The following is a 23,777-nucleotide window of genomic DNA, read 5'->3' on the forward strand; positions in this document are numbered from 1 at the left end:
CGCGATTTTGAACGAGGTCTGAAAATAAGCGCAGGGGGCTCCGGACCCGTCGCCTGGGAGCTGGGGGTGGGGGGCGGGATGGTATTTTTAAAACCCAGAGCTTAAAATAAGAGCCGCGCCAGCGCGCATCTCACTCTGGGGAGGTTTGAAGTCCATATGCGAGGGGGCCTGTGCGCGTACACCCGCGTGGGTGCGCGCACGCTCTGCGCCCTTCCAAAAAACCCACCCGAAAACCCTCGTGGGCCTTGCACGCAGGCGCAGGGCCCCAAGGCTCCCCGCAGCTTTTCCGCGGGTGGGCCAGCCCGAAGTTCGGCCACGGGGAGGATGGGGGAGGTATGGGGAGGGGGCTGCCCGGCGGCCGGCAGGGGGCGCTGCCGCCCCGCGGATCCTCGTCGGGACCCGCGGCCGCCGCGCCCCGCGCAGGGAGAGGGCAAGGACCGCGCAGGGAGCGCGCAGGGGCCGCGAAGCTCCGGTATTTCCTCCCGCTTCCTCCGCACATGCTGACGCTTAAAACGAGCCGGGGTCTGGCACGGGTGGGTGCAGATTCGTGTGTAGACACCGGGCTTTGCTCTTTTTCTCCGTGTCCAGCGTTACTAACGTCACCTTCGAATCGCAAATCCGACCTTACCGAGAAGAAGATAGACGTGCGAAACAAAGCCGGGGCTACCCGCGGCTGGCGAGCGCCGGGCCGGGATTGTGCACCCCCTCGGCGCTGGACTGGGGGGGGGGGGGGGGGGGGGGGGGAGTCGGGAGCGAGAGGAAAGGATGCTCGGAATTAGCGTCGAGAAGAAAAAACTAAAGCGATGGTCCCGGGTTGCTGTTCCCCGGGGCCGGTAGAGGGGAACCCCGGCGGCGAGGCCGTTTCCCGGGCTCCCGCAGCCCCCACCCGCCCGTGAGACGGCCCCTCGGTGCGGATCCGGCTTGGCGGGGCCGAGAGAGGGGTGTCCGGATTGCAGGGCTGCTCTCCCCGCTGGGGAGGCCCGTGGAAACCACCCCGCGCGTCCGCCCTGTTCACGCGGGGCTCGGGGAGAGCCGGGGCCGGCAGCAACCCCCCCTGGGACGAAATCCACCTGCTGGGCCAGGACCCCGGGTGCTCCCGGAGCCCCGCAGCCCGTCCCGGTTCGGCAGCGCTCGGCGGCCCGGGCTGCCGTCTCTCCACTGCGCTTCTGTGAAGGGCTCGGAGCACGCTTAGACCTACTGAGGGGGAATTAGGACGTCCAGAAAGGAATTAAATTAGGCATTTCAGCCGCTCCTTTAACTCACACAGCCCCCCCCCCCCCCCCCCCCCGCCCCCTTCTAGACACGACCTGCCCGGGCCACCTCTCCTCCGCGCCATGGGCACGGATTCCCGGGACCTGAGAGAGATGGGGCAGAAGGATCCCGCCTGGAAAAGAAAGTTCAGGGGAGGCTGAAACTTCCCTCACCGCCATCCCCCCCCAACACGAGAGAGTTCAGCCTGGATCAGCCGGTAAACAATCGTCTTACCCCGAGGTCTCCCGCATCTGAGGCCTTCCTGGCATTTTCTTCTTGGCTCGGCTTTGAAAAAATGAGTATTAGTTTGGAAATCCTCAGCTAGTGCCTTTGAGGCCAGCCGTGTAATCTGACTGCGAAGGGAGCGCACCCCTCCCTCCGAGAGAGCCTGCTCGGAGCGGATCGGGGGCTGCCGGGAAGGGAGCCCCTGCCAGATTTTCCCCTCGCAGACGCCAAGAGGACAGCGGGAGCAGCCTCTCCAGACGCTGGGCAGGAGAAGTTCAGGAGAGGAGCTTCGGGAGATGCTCCCGGGGCAGCGCCGGGTCCGAGAGGGCCGTGGGCTGCGCGGAAGGCGCCCACGAGAAACGGCCGCGGCGGCGAGTGGGAATGCAGAAATTTAGGGGGGATGCGGAAAAATCCTGAGAAATCCCATCCCGAATCCCCTTGGTTTTTGTTCCGACTGTCCCCGGCCTATTTTCTCTGCCACAAAACCCGGAGAGAGCCGGTGCTCCCCAGGCTCTACCTGCGGTTTCTCTGCCCGTGTGAGCCCACGCATACCCACGTAGATATCTGCACAGATAAACACGTCTGTGCGTGCGGCAGGCACCGAGAGCGGGCAGGGCTCGGCGCGGGGACCGCCGGGCTGCGCCGGCCGAGGTCGCCCGCTTTCCCGGGAGAAACCGGGGCTTGGCCCGGGAGAGCTCCCGGCCGCAGCTGCAGCCTCCTCCGCGGAGCTCCGGGGAGCAACGGGACCCCCCCTTCGGGAAGGGGTCTTAGGCTAGAGGAGATTTCCCCGGCGAGAAAGAGGGTGGGCGGAATTTTGTCGAGCGTTTCGGAGGGTTTATCCCCGCTCTGCCTGCGCGACGGGTGTCACACACGGCGGTAGTTCCTCCCTCCGCAACTGCTGAATGACTCGATGCAGTTTTCAGAGGAGCCCTGTGATTATGTCAGGATGTCTGGAATAAAAAAAAAAAAAAAATTACAAAAAAAAAACAAGAAAAAAAAGAAAAGGGAAAAAAGGAGTTGAAGTTTTTCCAATTCAGATTCATTCTGCTGTCCCGGGAAGTGCAAACACGCAGATGCAGAACACGTCTCTTCCGAGGAGCAGGCGAAGTTTCCCTTTTTTTTTTTCCCTTTTCGGCGCTGAGGAACCGAGCCCCCAGTCGATACCAACACGTCAAGCACCCGTCGTATTCCGGGCACTTTCCCCGCCTCGCTCACACTGGTGACCCCCGCTCTCTGCCACCGGCTCAGCGGGAAAAGATTGCACCGAAAAGGGGGCCAGGGGAAACTTCAAAACTGAAAACACCAGCGATTCGCGAGGGACACGAGTGGGGCTGGAGGGAAATGCACTTCTTGCCCCCCTCCCCCCCGCAGCAAGCCCAGGGCAGCGGGGCCCGGGGTCTGCGGGCAGCAGGGGTTCCCCCAAACTCGGGGGGACCGGGGAGAGCGGCACCTCGCTCCGGAAGCTGCCGGGAGACCGGAGCTGCTCCGTGCCGGCACCGCTCTCACTTCGTCCCTGCGGCCACGCGTGGGTGCGGGTGTCCGTCCCTACAGCCCCCCCGACGCCCGCAGAAGAGATTTACGCTTCCCACGGAAAGTGACACCCCCCCCCTCAGCTCAGGCAGCGCGGGGTGCACAGAGGCAAACCCGTCCCCGCACAAAAGCGAGCCCACGCCGGCGTCCCCGCGTGTTTTATCGCTGCTGCTCAGCCCGGCCGTCGCGTTAAAAATATCGGCTGACCGCGGCCGGGCGCGGTGGGGAGAGAGCGGGGAAGGGAAGGGAGCTCGGCTCGCCCCGCGCCGGGAAGCAGCGATTTTTCAGCGCGTTTTAGTGCGGCGGAGTAACGGATTCTTTGTGTATAAAGTGGAAAGAAAACAGAAAACAAAGTCCGGGAACGAAGGAAAGCGACGCCAGGCTGGTTTGAGGAGTCCCCCGCATCGCTCGCTTCGACAGAAACGTGAATTTACATTGGCAATTCCGCATCTTTAAGACGAATTACACAGCGGCGTAATAGATTTAAAGTACGCCAGATTTTTTTTTTAATCGTTAATTGTAAATGTGCAAAATACCTGCTGGTACTTCACTTTAGAAGAATGTAATTGGCAAAAATGGGAGGCTGATGAATAGATAATAGATCCTTAACTACCAATAAACAGTAAGCACCAGCCAAGAGCATTAGGATGTGATCATAATTATTCTGCCGCCCCAGCCAATGGGAGGAGGAGGACTCAGCCCTAAAATCATCCCCGGGCCCGAAGGTAATCGCGAAAATACGGAGAGGGCTGGGAGCGGAGGCTCGGCCGCCCCGTCCCGTCTGCGGGAGCCCCAGCTTCGCACCATGCAGCCGCCCGCCGCTTTGTTTCCCGCACCGCGCGGTGCGGGGGGCGCGGAGGAGCGGAGGGGGGAGTGAATAAGTTCCGAGAAGGAGGAGGAGGAGGAAGGCGACCCGTTCTCTCACCGGGAAGAAACATCTCCCGAGCGGGGCATCTCTCCCGGGCCGCCCCGGGGCCGAGCAAGGTAACCTCGCCGGGCTGCGAGCAGCCGAGAGGTGGCAGGGAGGGGGGGGTCACGCTGGCGGGGCGGCCCTACCCCCCCCTCCCCCCCTGCACCCTCCGGGGGGAGATGCCCCCCCACCCGGGTCCCATTCCCCGTACCTTGGTCGGCGGGCGGCAGCGGCGCGGTGCGGGGCGAGGCGGTCCCCCCCGCCTTCCCCCCCCCGGGGCGGGCGCGCGCGCTCCCGCCGCAGTCCGATCCGCGCGGCGCCGCGCTCCATCCCTCCCGATGGCGCAGCCCGGCGCTCGCCGCCCCTCTGACGCACTTTAAAGAGTCCCCCCCCCTCCCACCCCGGGGCGAGCGATAGCGACCAATCGCCAGGCCATTTACCAGGCTTCAGAGGAAGCTGTTTATGTGATCCCAGCGCTAATTAGGCTCATGAACTAACAAATCGTTTGCACAACTCGTGAAGGGGCCGATCACATCCATGGATTGTCTTTGGACTTAGGGAGGGAGGTTGGGGGGGGGCGGGGGGGGGGCGACCGCCTTTTCCTTGCAGGAGGGAAACTTCTCCCAGCAACTTTTTTTTTTTTAGTGTGTGTGTGTGTGCGTGTGCGCGGTGCGTGCGTGTGTCTCCCTTTTGGGTACCGCTGGCTGCCGCTGCCTCCTCTTCCTCCAGCCCCCGTCTATTTATGTGTGTATCTATCCCTCCTCAAGTCACTCCCCGCTGCAAACCTCCCCGGATCGCCGCAGAGAGAGCCAGGCAGCGGTCCGGCCGGGGACCCCCCGCCTCGGCACCATGTTCCAGCCCGCTCCCAAGCGCTGTTTCACCATCGAGTCTCTGGTGGCCAAAGACAGCCCCCTGCCCGCTTCTCGCTCCGAGGATCCCATCCGCCCGGCGGCCCTCAGCTATGCCAATTCCAGCCCGATGAACCCATTCCTCAACGGCTTCCACTCCGCTGGCAGGGGGGTCTACTCCAACCCGGACTTGGTCTTTGCAGAAGCCGTCTCCCACCCGCCTAACCCGGCCGTGCCGGTCCACCCCGTGCCCCCTCCCCACGCCCTGGCCGCCCACCCGCTGCCGGCCTCGCACTCCACGCACCCGCTCTTCGCCTCGCAGCAAAGGGACCCCTCCACCTTCTACCCCTGGCTAATACACCGCTACCGGTATCTGGGACACAGGTTCCAAGGTACGTGGCAACTTTTCCTCTCCCTCTCCCCCAACCCCTCCGGTCCCCCTCGGGCGCGGGTGCCGGTGCGGGGGGGACTGCGGGGTGCCCGGAGCTGCGGGTTCGGCTCGGCCGGGCCGGGGGGCTTTCTCTCCCGACTCCCCCTCCGCCAGATTCGCGGGGCTGTAGGAGCCGAGGGGATCGGTTTGGCTTTTCTTCTTTTCCCGGGTTGTTTTGGTTTCCCTGGGAGGAGCGGAGAAGGCGAGGCCGGCTGGGACCTCGGCGGCTTTCTCGCCCCGATTAAAAACTGGAGGGGGGGGGGGGGAGGTGGATATTTTTCGTTCCGGTGGGTTAAAAAGAGCCCCCGAAAAAAGCCGCCCCGCAGAGAGGGGAATGGAGGGGTCGGGAGGTTTAGGCTCCCCCCGGGAAGGCGGCGGGGCCACCCCCGCCGCCCCAAATCCGGCCGCTCCCCTCCTTATCGGGGACGGGGGGGAAATGGAACGAACCCCAGAGGAAGGAGAAAGGGGAAAAAAAATCACGAAAAAAAACAAATTAAAAAAAAAGTAATGGCCGGGCGGGAGCAGCGCGGGGAGCCGGGGCTGGGGCAGGGGCGGCGATTCCCTCCGTACGGGCAGGGAACGGCTCCCGGCTGCCGAGCGGTTAGCGACCGGCCGCAGGAAAATAACCAAATCCAATGGCGAGCGATCAATAAAATCCCCCTTGTTTAACCCTTTGCAACCGGCAGCCTCTGCTCCGAAGGCTGAGCCGATTCCTCCCGCAACGGGTCCAGCTCCTGCCTCTTTCGTTACACTCCAAAAAAAAAAAAAAAAAAAAAGAAATCAGCCTCCACTCGGAGGGATCCGTCTGCCTTTTTTTTTTTCTTCTTTTTTTTTTCTGTATTTTTATTTGTTATTTCCGAACGAAAACAAACCACCTGCAACACCCAGCTCTCCGGCCTTGTGCAGCCGAGCCGCTGCAGCCGGGCTGGAGAAGCAGCCGCTCTCTCCGCAGCCGGGCGGACGGAGATACAAAATGGATTATCACCCTCTCAGTGTAAAATTACAGGTTTCGATCACCAAATTATTTGTCGCAGTCATCAGGCGATTGGTAAAAAGCCGCAGATGAAAGGCGGCAACGTCCTGGTGTTGAGCCACAGCCTGGTTTCAAACACACCCTCCTCCCGCAACGATTTTTTAATGCCCTCACGGGAAGAACCCCACCGCGGCTCCCCCCCATCGAAAGAACCGACCCGGGGAAGCAGCGCAGGGCCGGCCCGGGGGGAGAGACCCCCCAAAAAGCTCCGGTTCACCCCCCCCAGCCCCGCAGCAGGCCGGCTGCGATGGCTGCCCCGCGGCCTTCCCCGACTTCGAGGTTTTTATCTCCCCGCCGGGGCTGCGGGACCCGGCTGCGGGGAGCACCCCGGCAACACGAAGGGGAGCGGGGGGGGGGCGGAGAGGAAAGGCCCCGGCCGGAGTTTCGGGCAAGTGAAGCGGGGCTGCGGGTTGCCTGCCGGGAGGCGGGGGGGGGGGGCTCGGCCGAGACCGCCCCAGGAGGATGAAAATAACACATAAACTGGGAAAGATGTGGCTGCCGGTGGGCGAGGGGCAGGCAGGCAGCCGCGGGATGAAGCCGCAGGCTCTGGCCAATTCTTTTTCCTTTTTTCTTTTTTTTTTTTTCTTTCTTGTTTTTTTTTCCCCTCCCCGGTGCGCTCTCCTGGTTGTGTTTTAGTATTTGAATTTCTCCCAGTCCCCTCCTTCCCCTGCTCGTTCCTTCTATTTACGGAAGGAAAATTTGTTACAAAAAAGTCCCTGAAAATAAAAAAAAAAGAAACTACAGCCAGTCTTCTCCTGCGGGTAACGGTGGGAGACAAAATTTTCTTGCTCTAAAAAGCCCTCTCGAGTGCTCCTGAGGAAGGTGTTTTACTAATCACTGCTGTACCCCGGTGCGCAGGGAATGAAACCAGCCCGGAGAGCTTCCTCTTGCACAACGCACTGGCCAGGAAACCCAAACGGATCCGTACAGCTTTCTCCCCATCCCAGTTACTGAGACTGGAACACGCCTTCGAGAAGAACCATTATGTAGTGGGAGCGGAGAGAAAACAGCTGGCACACAGCCTCAGCCTCACGGAAACTCAGGTGAGGGGGGCGCGGGGAGCGGGCAGCTGGGAAAGCGAAAGTACTGGGATCTGCCGGGGAAAACCCGCCCGGCCGGCCCGGAGATGCGGGGGGGAAAATAAGGACAAATTCGGGGGGGGGGAGTTAGGCCTCCGGCCCCGAGCCGGTGGAGCGGAGTGAGGGCTCCCCCCCCCCCCGCCTCGGCGGGGCGTTATAAAATCCCCTCCCGTCGGTGAGAGCCGTGGCGGGGGCCGGGGCCCGGTTCGGATCGCCCGGGCGGGGAGCGGGGTCCGCGATCTGCCAGGGAGAGGAGGTCCCGGCCACGCTTCTGTGGGGCTGGGGTGACCTTGGAGAAGTAGCTGACAAAGCCCCCAAAACAAAAGACGGAGGGGACACCCCCCCCCCCCCTCCTTTGCACCCTGCGGCAGAAATGCGGTTTCTCGGGTGATTTTTCTGTCGTTTTTAGCCCCGCGACCGGCAGCGGGGACGTGAAGAGCCGGTTCAGGAGGGCAGAAAGATGAAAATTAAAAGCAGAGAAATTATTAACTGCGATGAAACCCCCCCCCCATTTCCCCCCCTCCCCGCTGGCTGGCTGCGGGCCAGAACCGCACCGGAGAATATTTCGGTCTGGAGGGACGGTTCCACTCCGGTCGTCCCGGGGCGAGGGTCTCGGCGGGTACCGAGGCCGGACACCCGTGGGGAGACGGGGCGGGCGCGGGGGTGTCGTGTCCCCCCCCACGACGGCGGGGACTCACAGGCGGCGGGCCCGCTGCGAGGGGGATTTTCACGCGGTTTTCTCCTGGCCGGAGGAAAGGCCGGAGGGGGGGGGGGGGGTCGGTTGTTGTTGTTGTTACTTCGGGCTTTTGTTTTGTACCCTTACAGGAGACTCGTGGGGAGAGGGCTCCGGGTGGGGGTTGTCTCTGCTACAGTATGTGGCACTGTACTTTAAAAAAAAAAGAAAAAAAAAAAAGCCAAAATACCCAGCCGCAGCCTGGTTCAAAGTTCCCAGTAAACACAGCGTTCTCTGGGAGGATTAAGTTGTAACACTTTTTTTTTTTTTTTAAACTCCTTTTCGCGGGGGAAGCAATAAAGAGGTTGGAGCTTTTGTTTTAAAATGTCTCCCTAACAAAACAATAAAAAGGGATCGCCACTTTTATGAGGTTCTCCGAACAAGGGACCGGTCACAGGCTTATTTCCACTGGAAAGCTGTATTTAAGGTGGTCTTTGTGCTGCTTGATTCCGAAGCTGGTTGGGGTCTTTTGTCCGGATGTCAAACCCCCAGTCCCCTACAAATGAGCTCCCTTTTGGGAGATCAGCGTGCAGAAATGAACCGTCCTCCCCTTCAATTAGCAAACTAAAAGCAAATTAAACTCACCCCTTGTTCCCCGCTCAGCTTTTTAATGGGGGACTTTTGGAGAATATGAAAATGCAGCAGAGATGTGTGTCCGGCCAGGCAGGTCTCTGTTCTGAAGAGGCAGCGAAGCGGGTTAAACCAGCTTATTAAAATGCTCCAGTTCCCTTTTCCTCCTTTTGCTCGGGCCTTTATCAGGCACTTTCAGACAGAACCGGAGTTTAAACTGCTTTTTTTTTTTTAAAAAAAAAAGGAGATGTTTACCTTTGGCCGCTGCAAGGAGCGTGGCCAGCCCGGAGATGGCTCCCCGATCAATGCTATCTGTAATTAAAGCACCGAAGTCAGCTGCCGGGTGGTGAAGTCAGATTTCCTCGGCGCTGCGCGGACCCGGAGGGGCATTTTGCGACGGCGCTAGCAGGTTTCGCCTGGCTGCGATCGCTCCTGGACGGCGCGTCCCGGGCAGACGCCGGGCGTTTTTCACCCCGGGTCCTTTTCCTTAAGTTTTATTCCCTTTTTCCGAGAGGAAAAGGTCTCGCTCTGCCGCCCCGTTCGCAGGGACGAGACCCTGGCTTTGCCCGGGCCCGGGGGTCGCCTCGCAGCCGGCTCGGCCTCCCCCCCCCGCTACACCCCCGGGCAGGGCACGGTGCAGGCAGCGCTCGGCGTAGGCAGGACATGGTACCGGCAGGGCACGGAGCAGGCAGGGCACGGTGCGGCCAGGGCACGGTGCGGCCAGGACATGGAGCAGGCAGGGCACGGTGCAGGCAGCGCTCGGCGTAGGCAGGGCGCGGAGAAGGAAGGGCGCGGAGCGGGCAGGGCACGGTGCGGGCAGGGTACGGAGCAGGCAGGGAACGGTGCGGGCAGGACATGGTGCGGGCAGGGCTCGGAGCGGGCAAGGCATGGTGCGGGCAGGGTATGGAGCAGGCAGGGCACGGTGCGGGCAGGGCGCGGAGCTCCTCGCCCCGTCCCGGGGTCCGGGCAGGCGTGGGACTGACGGGCGGTGCCTCTGCTCCCGCAGGTAAAAGTGTGGTTTCAGAACCGACGGACAAAGTTCAAGCGGCAGAAGTTGGAAGAGGAAGGTTCGGACTCACAACAGAAGAAAAAAGGGACTCATCACATTAACCGGTGGAGAATCGCCACCAAACAAGCCAGCCCAGAGGAAATCGACGTCACGTCGGACGATTAAAGACTGGCACTTTGGGACTTTTCGAAGCCAGGCACCCCACCAACAGCAAGTGTTCAAGGCTCACCCCCCTCCCCGGCGTGGCGGTGCGGGGAAGGGACACGGAGATCCTCCTGAAAAACGCGATTCCCGCCTGGGAGGGAAGCTGGGAGCGAGCGGGGGCAAGACGGCCCGAGGTCCGAACTGTCGCACTGCCGGCACCGCTCTGGCAAGGGGGGATCTGTCAATCGAAGCCAAAACACCGGGACGAGGTGATTGACAGGTATTCCGTTTCTCGCAGTTCACTTTTAAAAGCATAACGTCAAAAAATTAAAAAAAAAAAATCTGTGGGGAAAAAAAAAATCTTAAAAGGAAAAAATAAACCGAAACAACAACAAAAAACCCACCCCAACCGAACCAGAAAAATTACCACCTTACAGGACATTTTGCACTTCACAGTTTTTTCCGTCTTTAAAAGAGAAATTCCCGTAAGCAGCCAAAACCCACACCTGTTTCAGAAACTTGAATTGCATGTGTAAAGCCGTCTGGGAAAAAAAAAAAAAAAAAAAAGGAAAAAAAAAAAGAAAAAACAAAGAAAAAAATTATCCCGTTTCCTAAAGACAGAAGTGAATCGTAATTTTTTTCCCTTTAAGACAGGTTCTGTGTGCTTTTTAATTTTATTTTACGAGAAATGTGCAGTCTGTAAACATTTTATGATAACTTCTGGCGTCAAAGTGTTTGTGAAACCTAAATGAAGTAGCAGTAACAAAGCATAGTGTTCCTTCCGGATGGACAAACACGGTGGGGCAGGGGAGGGACGGGAGGGAAAGGGGGTGGGGGTGGCTGGGGTTGGTCATAACTTTTGCTGCCAAAAAAAAAAAAAAAATCAAATTAAATTATTCCCCCCCCCCCCAAATTGTATCCCCATTGCAAAACCGGATGATGATTATTTTTTCAGATTAATAAAGCGCAAACCCAGCGACCAGGTTTGGCGGTGGGGACCCCTCCCTGGCTGGGAGGGTCCAGAGAAAAGGGACTTAAAATCGCGAATTGATTTTTTTATTATTATTTTTTTTTCTAATGGCCATTTTCATTGAGGCAATTTTCAAGCACTGAGCTTATAATATTCCGAAATCATAGAGCTACTAAAAGAAAAGTGACAAACGTTTCCTTCATGTCTCCTATACCAGAATGTAAATATTTTTGTGTTTTGTGTTTAATTTGTTAGAATTCTAACACACTATATACTTCCAAGAAGTATGTCATTGTCAATATTTTGTCAATAAAGATTTATCAACATGCCCTAAATTTTTTAAGCCATCTATTTTCCCCTTCTCCCCCCAAATTTTTCGGAAAATTTGTCTTTCCCCCCTCCCACCCCGTTTTTAGCCGCCGAACCCCGCGGTCGGAGCCTGCGCTCCCGCGGCCGCCCCGCGCATTCCCGCGGCCGCGGGCGCCCTGCCCCGATGAATCCCCTGCCCGCTGCACCGACCTCTAAATCAGCCGCAGAGACCCACTCGCTGTAAATAAACGCCTTTTTTTAAAAAAAAAAAAAAAAAAATCCAACAGCGACAACAAACCCAGCCCCTTCCCTGGTTAGAAGCTGAAGCGCGAACTGGCTCGTAATGGGAAGGTGAAACTGGTCCGCGGCAGTAGCTCGCCCTGGCAAAAATATGTATTTTATTTTGCGGGAGAGGTCTTTTTCTTTCCTTCTCTCCCTCTTTTACTATTTTATTTTTGATTTATTTTTTGTTTATTTTTTTCCCCGTCTTTTAACCCCTCTCGGGCAGGTCGCGGCGGTGAGCAGCAGGTCCTGCCCCCCCCCCCCCCGGAGGGAGAGATCCTGGGCGCGGGGGGAGCCTCTGACATTAAAGGAGTGGAGGCGAGGCGGGGCGGGGGGGAAAGTTGCACTGGGTCCTTGAGGAAACTAGCTGGTTTTCTGGGGGTACACGGTTGTTTTTTCATGCTTCATTTGCTCCTTAGCCTGATAGACTGCATTAATCAGTTTTATTTCCATTGATAGAGAAACCTCGTCTGCTCTGTTCGAGCTACAAAGAATTCTGCGAGCTTTTGTGAAAGTGCAAATCAGTTTAGGCAATTATCATACCAGGAATATGAAGGGGAAAGAGGAGGCATTGCCCAGTGGTCTCCTTTAATCTCTTAATCCGTGGATCCAGGGGGGCTAGTTGGACATAATTTAGGACAATCTGACTACCCTTTACACTGTGATAAGGCGAAGTTACAATGCATCGCGAAAATACGAGCTTTGTTAAACATCCTGCCTTGAAAAGTTAAGATTCGACATTCTGCGCACGTGTTGGCTCTATCGGGTACTATGTAAATTTATTTAAAAAAAAAAATCCAATTTTTTCTTTTTTTTGTAAGCATTGCTCCTTATACAGCCCCGGTGACTTTCCATTCACTGGTGCTACAAATATGAGAGAGGCCCAGGCAGGGCGAGGACGCATGTCGCAATGCAGTCCCTTCCATTTAAACCTGGGCTAATTATTTAGTGGAGCTATTCCCGAGGTAAACTTCTCGCTGTGTGCCCTCCCTCCTCGGGCAGCTGATGGCGCGGGGCTGGAGACCAAGCAGGGAGCGCGTTTCACCTGAACTGGCCCAGGTGGGCTCCAAACCCGTGCAAACGGGCGAGCGTTAAACGGACCGCGGCTGCACAGCAGACTCGGGCCTTTCGAGAAAGTGTTTCCCATCTTGATAAAAGGCTTATTCCTGCAAGAACCATATATTCCCCCCCCCACCTTTTTTTTTTTTTTTTTTTGTTAAAACCATGAGGGAAGAGAGGGAAAAAAAAATTAAGCGTCCTATGTAGCGTAACAGCAATAAAATCTTCAGAGAATGCCATTAGCTTTGAAAAAAAAAAAACCCTAAAAGCTTTATTACAAACCAAGCTTTGAAAATAGGGGGGATTAGGAGTCTGAAAGGGTCCCACAATGGTTAGAAGAAAAGGTTTCATGCTAATGAGGTTAATGCCCTTTGTATCTCAGGACTCCACAACTTCATTACTCCCTATCTCCGGCTGCACCAAGCGGCTCAGAACACTGCAATCCACTCCAGCTCTCCCCTGCCTTGCCTAGAGAAGGATTTGATAGCAGCTCTGTTCAAACTAGATAATTATATCTTTTCAAGTCGGAATTAAGATAAAGAAAGTGAAGCAAAGGCGGCTAGCCTTGATCCACTGCAAACAAATTTGGCGCACTTTCTAGTCTCTCTCCCCCTGCCTCAATAGGCAGGACAGTCAGCTTATTAGACCCTCATTTGCTTTATTAATTCATCTATTTAAAGTGGCAGGATTAGAGAGAGGGAGAGAGAGGCAGAGTCTAATGTGGGACGGTGGATGCCAGGCAACGTGGAAATATAAATATTGGCGAGATGCTATCCGAGCGGGTGTTTAAAAATACATTTTATATTAAATAACTGAGGGGGGGGGAGGGCGGGTGTATTTCGGGTGGCGAACTGCAGGCTCGAGAGGATTCTGACGGCTCTTTCGAAGGAAATCTGGGTGCCCACAGCCCGAGGGTCGCGGCTAGGCAGGCCGGTTCCGTGCCGGCTCCCTCCTCCGTCCCCTCGGTGGGTCTGCGGGCCGAGGGAGGTGCAGCCCACCCCCCCAACCTCCCCCGGCCCGGTCGAGGCCGAGCCGCCGGCCCGAGGAGCGGGGGCTGCCCCCGGTGCCCCTCCCGTCGGGGAGGGCCCGATCCTGACGGCTCTGCTCCGCGCCCGGGATCTGGCCCCTCTCACCTCGAGGTTTTAACCCTTTCCCTTCGCACCAAGCCGGAGGTTCCCAGCCGCTCCCCACCGGCTGCCTGCTTCGGAGGAAATTAGCGGTTCCCCCGCCTAATTAGCACTGCCCCGTAGGAAAGAGGCAAAGCAGCTCCGGGCGTACCGGGCTCCCCGGTAAGACGGGGCTCCCCCAGCCCCTGCCGGCAGCAGCCGCAGCAGTCGATTTGCTCCTCCGAAGGGTCCCGCCGGGAGGAGGCGGAGGGGACGCGGGAGTTTGGAGAACCTCCCGACCCCGCGACCCCTCGCCCCGCCATTCCCGCTCCGCCGGGGAAGCCTAGGCCGCGGTCCGCGCTTGAAGGCGAGAGAGGAGTTCATCGCCTTCCCTCCCCCTCTATTAATTGGCCTTTTGCAATTAGCGCCTGTTGCGGGGGCGGCGGGAGAACCGCTCGATCCCCCCTTACCCCAGGGGTGGGCGGCTGCTGCGGGCACCGCTCCCCGCCGGGGCTCAGCCGGCCTCGCAGGTGGCTTTACCGGCCCGGGCACAGCCTTCATCACCCTCCTCCTCCTCCTGCTCCCCACCGCGGCCCTGCTGCCCCGGGATCCCCCTGCTCCCCCTGGCTGGAGGCCTGGATGCTGCGGGGGCTCCGGGCGGGCATTTATAGCCCCTCTCCCCGTCGCCCACGGGTGGACCTGACGTCAGGAAGAACTTGATCTCGCCCGCTTTGCTCCTGCTTCTGAAACTGATCCTTGAAATGAGAGAACAGACTCTACACAATTCCCATGGCCTTGACATAAGGTACAGCGATAAATATACACCACTAATGAGCAATTACCATATAATCACCTTCCAATTAGCTCGCATAATGATGAATTAAACATTCTAGCCTGCTGGATTAGGTTTCTTACTTTGTATATTATTTACGAAGGCTAGCTTCTGCTGAGCACCAAATATCAAATTAGATAGGGAATTTTCGGTTGGGGGTAATTACGCATTCAGCGCACGCCCGGAGTTTTTGTCACCGGCTCACTAAAGTGTATTGGAAGGTGGTGTCCATCCTTTTTCTGTCTTTTCCTTTTTTTAATGTCTTAAAACAAAGTCCACGCTTTTCTACCAGCGCTCTGCAGGTCTTTAATCCTTCTCCCTTCCCCAAGGCTGGACAGACAGAAAAACTGACCGATTTTTTTTCCCTGGGACAGTCAAATGACGAGCAGCAGGCGGAGGCAGGAGCAGGGGAAGGCAGAGGAACTCTCGGGTGCGCAGTCCTCTCGCTCACGGTTGCACCCTCCCCGGGAGATGGGAAGAAACCCGGCCCGTTCCCCCGGACAGGTAGAAACGCCCTGGTCCTCCTCTCGGGGCGGCGGGGACCGGCGGGGACATCATCCCGCACCCCCCCGCGACCCCCTCCGCTCAGGTCCGATGACCCTCTCGCGCGGGTGGCTCTTTTTATTTGCCATTCTGGGGAGGGATGCTCCAAAAAAAACCTCGGAGTCCCGGCTGGGTTTGGTCTGGGGGTGAGGTGAAGGCTCGGACAGCGGGTGCTGAGTCCTCCGGGGAGGGGAAGGAGGATGAGGAGGGTGAGGAGGGCTCGCAGGCGGGGGCCGGGAGGTCCCGGCTTCGGGAGGGGACGGGGGGACGGCGGCTCCGGGCGGGGAGGGGATCTCGCAGACGTCGTGTGCGAGTAGGAACCCGGCTTGGAGCTGCCTGGCTTTTGTTGGTTTAAGCTGGACCCTTAATGTTTTCTTAATTAAACGTTTGAGCGCGAGGAAACCTCCGCGAGGCGTTTACAACCCGGCCGTGAAGCGGGAGCGGAGCATCTCCCTGCCTCCCGCGCTGCCTGAGGACTTGAAGGGGGCAGAAAGCCGCCCCACAGCCCCAGCAGGAATCCACGGGTTTAGCCAGCCTCTGGCACGGGATTAGTTTTTTAAACGTGGGGGTCTTCTCCTGGAAAGGAGAGGCCAAACTGGCTGCCCCCTCTTTCCCCGCTCCGCTTTCCCCCGTCTGACGCACGGAGCTCTGGAAAGTCTCAGCGATTCCCAGGCGGGAAAGGAACAGCCCGAGAGATCAGCGATGCTCGGCTTCAGCGGCTTTTTTTATTATTACTACTATTCCTTACATAACTGCGTTTTTTATTTAAGAAGTTAAAAAAAAAAAAGAAGCAGGAGGAATTCAAAACAATTTCAGTCACCGAGTGAAAGTGTTGGCTGAATGAGTGTTGGTGACCTGGCCCCAAACAAACCCAGATAAGATGTGGAAACTCATCCGTCAAGCTCCCGAACGTCTGGAAGCAGCAGCTGATCCGAGCCTTCTGAGTAGTCAGAAGTTGCCGAATTCCCTTGTTTTTGTGGGTTTCACTCACAGCTTTATCAGCGTTTGAACAACGTTTTTGTGGTTTTGCTGTGTTCAGAGGGAGCGCGGAGTCCTGACTTTCTCCGCCAGGCCGGGGAATCCAGCCACGGCTGTTGTTTTATCTTTAGATCAGCAAGCTGGTATAGGACACGGGGAACAGAAAGCGTTCTTGTGGGTTGCGAGGGTGAGATATTCCCAGATAAACTCTTCTGTAATCTCATTTATAATCCACGCGATCGCGGCTATTTAATTTGGCATACGTATGCCGCGATGGGATGCTCAGGCTCCAAATACGACTCTACAGGCTCATTCAGAGAGTTCTCCCCTCTGTCACCCTCCCTGTCCCCGCCTTGCTGAAGCGGTCTGTAAGCCCGAACCCGCCTGCTGCCCGTGGGCCGCCGAATGCCACTGCTCAGAGTCGGGAAAAATGGAGGAAAGAGGACGATGGGGTTTGGAAGGGTAAGGGCATTTCACATAAAACGTGAAAAGGTCTTTTCGTAAGAATAATGTCATTTTATAATAATCCTGGGGAGCGCAAAATCAGAGGAAGCCAGATGCTGGCTAAAACAGTAAAATCTGTAAGGAGGAAAGAGAGAGAAAAAGAAAGGGAAAAAGAAAGAAAGAGCGAAAGGATGAGAAAGAGATAGGGGGGAAAAACAGAGATAAGAGAGACAGAAAAAGAAGTCGAGAAAGAAAGAACGAACGAAAGAAAGAAAACAGAAAGAAGAAAGATGAGAAGAAAAAAGAAAGAGAAAAAAGGAACGGGAAGGCAGGAAGGGACAGAGGGAAATGTCAGACGTGGAAGGAGAAGCCGAGGTCGCAGTGTGGGACTGAATGACAGTGTCACAGTGGCGTTGCGAGAGGGAGGATGGGGAAGGGTCGTGAGTTCAGCGTCGGGCCGGCTGGGAAATTCACGCCAATTTGCCTTTGGGGAGAGAGTCAAGGGCTTTCGGAAATCCGCTCCCTTTCCACCATTGTGGCCAAGTCCTGAGAGGCTGGGGTCGGTCTGTTCTGTCGATTTTCCCTGGCAAATCAAGGCGACCCCCAAAAAAGCCCCTCCCCCCCCGGGCAAGCGGGGAGTCCCGGTCGGGCGGCAGGAGCGGTCCCGGCTGTGCAACGCCGAGAACCGGCAGCACGACGGGCAGGGTGCGACGGGCAGGGCAGGCAGCATGGGCAGGGCAGGACAGGCAGGGCCGCACAGTGGCGGGGCAGAGCTGCGGTGCCCCCCCCCGCCCCCCCCCGCCGGCTTCTTTCCTCTCCCCGGCGGACGATTCTCATGCCCAGTGGGCCCGATCCTGGGCTGGGGAGGGAAGGAGCGGGGGTGCCCGGGGTGGGCAGCGGTGTCCTGCGTGGCGGGGACCACCCCTCCCGCTGCCACCCCGCACGTTGCCATGGAAACGGCTGGAGACGCGGATCAAAGTTTCCCGGCGGCTCAGCCCCGGGTGCCCCGCCGGGTACCAGCCGGTCCCCCCCGCAACGACCCTCCCCGGCCCCGGCCGTCGGTGGGCAGAAGCGCAGCTCCGCCGGGAAGGGTTTTTCTGGTGACTTCGCCCCTATAGGTGCGGGGGTACAGGATGGGCAGGGGGTGGCCTGAGCTGGGAGGCAGCAAACGGGGGAGGGACACCGGCCGACGACCCTCTCTCCACCCCCCCTGCCTCCTTGCTGGGGGTGACGGAGGGGAAAGGACGGAGCTGCGCGGCGGCGGGACGCGGGGCCGGCAGATGCCGGAGCGGAGCTGCTCCCTCTCCCCGGCCGCTGCCCTCCCGGGAGCTTCGCCCATCCTGGCCGCCGGCTCCCGCATCTCCCCAGGGCTCCCCGACCCTGCACCCGGCGCCGCGGGACCCCCAGCCCCGGCCGGGTCCCCCCTGCCGCGGGACGGGGCCGCTGCTGCTTTTTCGGGTGCAAGGGTAAAACTCGGGCAGTGTCCCCGCCACTTCGATGAAAAAGAAGCAAAAGGCAACGTTTACATCATTTTAACTCAGGAGGGCTCTTGTACCTTCGGGGGGATCGCATCGTTTAATATGAAATATTCATACAGGAGTTTCCAGACCGGCTCCGTTTGATCATTCTTGCCGCCAACGAAGGATTCCGTCTTTGTACACGTGCGTAATTTGATTTTAATGTCCCCGCTTTTCCATCTGCCCAGGTCGGGAAGGTTGGTCCCTGTGAGGACCCGGCGGCCCCCCCGGCCCTCCCGCGATCTCCTTCCCCGTGGGATGTGCGGAGACCGCCCCGCCGCCCCTCCCGCCTCCCTCCGCGCCCGCGGAGCCCTCAGCAGCCTCCCGCGGAACCAAGGTGCGGAGCGAGGCGGCGAGGAGACCCTCCTCCCTCGCCCAGCCCCTCCAGACGTGCCCTCCCCCTCCGCTGCTTTCTCCCCCCCCCGCCCCCCCACCGAACTGTTTCGCATTCAGCCGGGTGAATTACTGCAATTATATATTCCCATTTAAAAGCAGGGAAAAAAAAAAGGCAGAAAACAAAACACACAGGAGGAAAAGAATGTGGCGTCGACTAATTTAAACCAGTTCAAGTGGAAGGGCTGTCAGTTCTTTAAGTAAATGATGCTGTGTTGATTCAGATGTTGCTGGCCGTAATTGCTGTCTGAGGGGGAACAGCGGAGGCTCGATCCCAGGCACCGGCAGCTCGGCCCCGCTGCTCCCCTCTCCCCGAGCAGGCTGGACGGCCGGAGGGCTTCACCCCCCGGCAGCAAACAGCCTTCGCGGGCCCCTGGTCGGGACGGAGAAGAAGCTGAAAGGCAGGGGGAAGGACATCGACCTCCGCCAAGAGGAGCCCCGTTTCCCCCTGGATGTACCCAGCCAAGCTTATCCATCAATCACGCCCGTTATTGGGTGTCACCGGCTGGGGTGTTGGGAGAGAAGCGCGTGTTAAATGATGCCATTAGACCGGAGCGCAACAAGCAGGGACGAGGTAATTGGCAGCAATTCTCAGACCCAGCCCGGTGACCTGTTAATCTGTTGCCACCAGCGCTCAGCCGGGGGGGGGGGGGGGGCGGGGGGAAGAAAAAAACAAAAAAGCTGCAGAATGGAGAAAAAGTCTTTGAGTTATCTCAGGCCTGGTCAGCTTGTTCATTTCGTCAGAAAAGAAGGGTTTCTGGGGGAACCCCATCTCTGTTCAATCAAAATTCCGTTTGCTGAGTGTAATGTGTCGTTCATGGTTTAATATGTTCCCCGGGGTTTTTTGATCTTTTCGTCCCCTTCCTTCATCTGGATCCCCTGAGGTTTGACAACAGGTTGGTGGAAAGAAGCGGCAGAGGGTCTCTGCAGAGCGTGGAGCACCGTACCGCAGCTCCGCCTTTGCCCTTCCCGGCCAGAAAGCGGCTGTGTGATCGGAGAGTTTGGGAAGCACACGCAGGCCTTCACCCCTCCAGAAACCTGGCTCCCATAAACCTCTCTCCTTCATTCGTAAGGAAGCAGGGAAGGAGCTGCTGCCCTGCTCCCGCGGGCGGGACTGTTTGGGTGGAAGGGTGTACACAACCCTCGGATCCCGGACCAAACATCCACAGTGGTTGGAGGGATGAAAAAGAAACTTCAACAGGCTGAAACCAACTGTTTAAAAACAATGCCTCCACAAGGTTACTTTTCTTCTGAAAGAACAGATAGGCCCTTGGGTAGCCGAGAGGAAAACAGATTTTTAACAAGTGGCTTGGAATCTGCGGTGTTTTGAAGAGCTCAGGGTAAAAACTCCTACTCCCCCCTAAATGAAAATTTGTTTTACAGAAAGTGGCAATCCCGTGGGACCTGATCAGATGGGAACTGCCACCACCAAGAGGTATTTTTTCAGCACTTCGCAGGGGAAGTAGAAGGTGTTTGAGTTTGCTTTATTTTATTGCAGCTTTCCAGCCTTCCTTGATTTTTGTTTTTCATCTGAAAGGCTTATCAGGAGACCTCCCTAAAAAATGATCTTCTGATCTTACCACAGACACGGAGCTCAGAGCAGTGGCCCTTACCCAGCAGAAACAGTCACCATTGCTGAAATGGCTGCTGGGTTGCACACAAGGAGATTCAGGGTATTTTCCGTTATTCGTAAATATTTCTAGCAGGTAAGTTTAAGACTTTTTCGTTGCTGATGAGCAGTTCTCTCTCTCTCACACACAAGTGCACACAGACAAGAGCTACTTAGAACACCCTTGGATTCGAGTCCAAATCAATTAATAAATTGCACAGATAGGTTTCATTGCTTCTATATTTGCTACATTCAACAAATCAGCTAAAATGTTCAGCCCGTTAGTAGGGACAATACAAAGCTGGAGGGGTCAAACGCAAGAACGAAGGAAGTGTTCATTCTTTCCTGTAATGTGACTGGTGGCTGACTGAACCGCTGTGGTTTATACCAGACCTTCCCCTTCGTGTAACATACTCCTTCAAATCTTGTGAGCAAGCCCAAAACATTAATATATGACAGAATTAAAAATAACTCCTTAAAAACATTAAATTACATGTTTTGGAAAATTCCAGCTATGTTCCTCTCACGACACTATTCCAATGCTGAAGAACTGTCTTTTTTTACTAGGAATAACTGCAATCCAGCAGCAGCTAAAGTATTCCAGTGGGTATATGTAGCATATTTGATCTATACATTAAGGACCAGCAAATCTACGTGCTCCAAAATAAAGCTTTTTTTACATTTTATCTTACAAATGCAGATAAGTACGTTGTGAAAGAGCTGTGCACATGTTTATACCCCTTGCTCCACACCAGCACTTTTTCTTATTTTTCTCATGGTGAAACAAAATAGCTGTCTATTCCTCCCTATCCATTGTCACTGCAGAGTTATTAATTCAAGATAAGATTGCTGTTCCGACTGGAGCCATCAGGTCAGTCGTCGGAAACCTTTCCACTTCTGGCCCAGGGCTGAGGAACGATTGAAAGGCAGCGAGTCAGCTTTGCCTGGAATAGGATGCAGAAATTTGTGCAAAGCTTTTAGCCGTCATGCTGAGACCGGTGGAAGAAGTCACCTTTTCTGATTTTTCAATAAATAGGACTTACACATTGTGATAAACGAGTCCGCCTTGTGTCACGGCTGGTGGCAGCAGCCTTTACGTTCACTGCTGGGATGCAATGCAGGTGACCTTGCAGCGAGAGCCCTTTCAGCTAACAGCACAGCGGATGTGCCGCTGGTGGGTTTAAGGCGTTCAGGGTACAAGTACGTCCTCCTGATTCTAAATTCCTATGACTGAGTCCAGATAGCTTTATTTTTCTTCTGCTGACTGATACAGACTCTGTGATCCATACATGGCCCAGAAAATCTTCTGTATACCGCAAAGTCCATTACCAATTATGCCTCTCTTGGACCATTTCCATTTAAGGAGAACCTCTTCCAGAGATACTGATCCACTGCTGATTTGTAGAGCCAGCCATTTACCCACGTGAAGGTTGGTGTGACTCTTCTGCTTCTCTGTACTTGACCATTCCTAAAGATTTTCGCTGTCTCAGGGACACGGTCTCACTCATGGACATTGCTTTTGCAGAACACAGAGCCTGATGTTAAACTCGTTTCCACAGTGCATGAAAAACTCCTTTCAGAATCTGAAATTTCTGATCTTTTCCTTACTTAAACTCTATTTAGCATCTAAGGGAGACATACGTAGCAAGTTGGCAGGTGGAAATAAAATGAACTTTCTTCCAATGAGGGAGAACTGCATGTAATGGGATGGCAAGGGTCTGCCACGAGAACCTGAGTCACAGCTCATGCAAGAAAATATGAAAATATTTTACTAGGTTCTGGATTAATCCAGAGTATTGCAACGAGTACGTGAGCACTGTCCGCCACGTGTGCAGGGCATTTTGATGTGGCCTGTGATACAGATCTGAGAGGCAGCTGAAGTCCCACCACGGCACTGAGCCCTGCTGGGGATGATGCTCTCAGGGACTGCTACTGAGCTGGCCAAATCCCCGACCGTCAGCCTCAGCCTCGCTGGGAAATTTGGTTTATGCCAGATGAAGATTTGGACCCAGGGCAAAAAAACTGAGAATATGAGCTCCAGAGTTAGAATACCTCTTAATGAAGAGAGGCCCTTTAACCTCTGAAAAGAGGTGACCAAGGTGACCACCCTGCTAATGCCTGCCCTCCGGTACCCTCTGGCAGAGAGCGTTGCTCTCTCATTCAAGTAAGAGAAGTGGGGGAGATGAATATCTGCTCACAGGTATTCTCAAGATAGTTTGGCAAACCAGAAAGGCAAACCCTTTTGCTCTGTATTTGTACAGCACCTAGCACAGCGAAGTCCTGGTCCATTACTAGAGCTGCCAGGGATTTCCACAGTACAAATAACAAGTACATAACGCATCTGCTAGAGAGCTCACAAACCTTTCATGTTATTTATGTACTAATCTGAGCAGCGTGGGCCAGATTTTGATCTTAGTTATTCTGGAGTAAATGAGATACGGGTTTGGCCTTACATCCATAAGATCTATAGTCAATCAGTGTTTCTGATGTGCTCATCATGGAAATATCTTGGCATTGTGCGGCTGGCTCGCTTCAGTGTGACTAGAATAGCAAAGCATTATATTAAGCAAACAGAACAGTTTGATTTATAGATTTGTGGTAAGAATAGTTCAGTTTTCCAGGGTGTTCAATTTAATTAACATTCTCCAGGGAAAAAACTGCTATTGTTTCCCTAACCACATGCCTTCCAATACAAAATAAACTCTTGCTGGTGTGTATGTGCTGCTTAATTATCCTAAATGGTTCCTTTTGAAATTTGTCTATTGACCTGCTTCTACACTTCACAAGTGCAGCATATCCTATTCACTCAAGAGTGTGTATCTACCTGCACTTAGCAAGAAAGAGATACCAGATGAATTTTAACACTGCTGAAACAAGAATCCAACCTGCTGCATGCAGCATTCCCAAGTGGTATTTGTGAATCAGGCTGCAAGGAGAATTTATAAAGCCACGTAAACTGCAGCAACACCTGTAAGTCCTAATTGCAGCCACTGTTACATGTTTGGGGATAAGTCTACAGCAAGGGGCTCTGCCTAGATGTTACTGGAGCAGAAAGCAGGAGAGTAGGGGACAGTCTATCTCTCTGGCCCACCAGAAGCCAAATCCTGCTGCCAGCCTTCACTTTGAGCTACTTCCATGGTTTTGACGTGCTGGTTTTCGGAGGGGCAAGCTGCAGTGAAGGCACGTCCCAGGCGTTCAGGCCACCCGTTGCTCATGGGGCTGTGTAAATCACACTGTCTTTTGCACCAACGCAGTGTCTGACCTGCCGACTCCATCTCCCAGGCGCTCTCCTTGCTTTTCTAGAGCGCCGAGATTCAGAAGAAGGAGATGGTGGAGCTGTCTTGACTCCATTTATTCCTGCACTTAAGTGGAAACAGAACTGGGCCCAGTGAGCATTGCAGTGTGGGATGACAGGAGGGCGAGTTTTCTTGTAGTTGAGTCAGTAGTGAGAGCTGGCTGTAGCCGGCTCTGACTGAACACAATAAACAATTCCACTTGCAACATACTGTACTATTTAAGGGCTCCTGGATGCCAGGGGGAGTTTTGCCTGAATAGCAGGCAAATAGCAGGTCCTTATTCTCTATCTTCTCTCATGAAATATCACAGCCCCGCATGTGTTGCAGAGGCAGATAACGAAGTGGCGGCGATCGGAGGGGGTTGGGGAGGTGAGCGGTGCGGTGGGGCAGTGCCACTGCCCCCCTGCTGTGGGAGTGCCGGGCTCCCTCCAGCTGGCGAGGTCCCGTCCGTGCTGGAGCCATCCAGAAGATGCTCTACGGACGGCGTAGCGTGGGCCGGGGAAACTATGCAATTAGGGCCTAGAAACTATGGGTTAACTCTGTAAAGTGAATGACGTGATTGCAATGATTCCCTTTAGATTTAACATCTATTCATCTCTGCCACTGTCACTCCACTAGTTCTGCTTTCCAATGACACCATCCCATTTTTTTTCTTCTATTGTGTAAAATAAGAAATC

At 55.6% G+C, this 23,777-nt stretch overlaps 1 protein-coding gene across 3 annotated transcripts; it reads left to right on the plus strand.

The window, feature by feature from the left end:
- The first annotated feature begins 3,785 nt into the window (after window positions 1–3,785).
- EMX2 (empty spiracles homeobox 2) lies at window positions 3,786–10,543 on the plus strand. 3 transcript variants are annotated; one of them, XM_075424337.1, is made up of 4 exons: window positions 3,786–3,990; window positions 4,684–5,156; window positions 7,086–7,270; window positions 9,616–10,543. In XM_075424337.1, the coding sequence occupies exons 2-4, from the start codon at window positions 4,766–4,768 to the stop codon at window positions 9,781–9,783; spliced, it is 744 nt and encodes a 247-aa protein (XP_075280452.1). In that variant the 5' UTR covers window positions 3,786–3,990; window positions 4,684–4,765; the 3' UTR covers window positions 9,784–10,543. The 3 variants fall into 3 exon arrangements, with proteins under 3 accessions (XP_075280452.1, XP_075280451.1, XP_075280453.1); XM_075424336.1 differs by lacking the exon at window positions 3,786–3,990 and having other exon boundaries at window positions 4,583–5,156; XM_075424338.1 differs by lacking the exons at window positions 3,786–3,990; window positions 7,086–7,270 and having other exon boundaries at window positions 4,583–5,156; window positions 9,616–9,798.
- The last annotated feature ends 13,234 nt before the right edge of the window (window positions 10,544–23,777 follow it).

This window comes from Opisthocomus hoazin, chromosome 6 (assembly GCF_030867145.1).
Source record: "Opisthocomus hoazin isolate bOpiHoa1 chromosome 6, bOpiHoa1.hap1, whole genome shotgun sequence".
Taxonomy (NCBI): Eukaryota; Metazoa; Chordata; class Aves; order Opisthocomiformes; family Opisthocomidae; genus Opisthocomus; species Opisthocomus hoazin.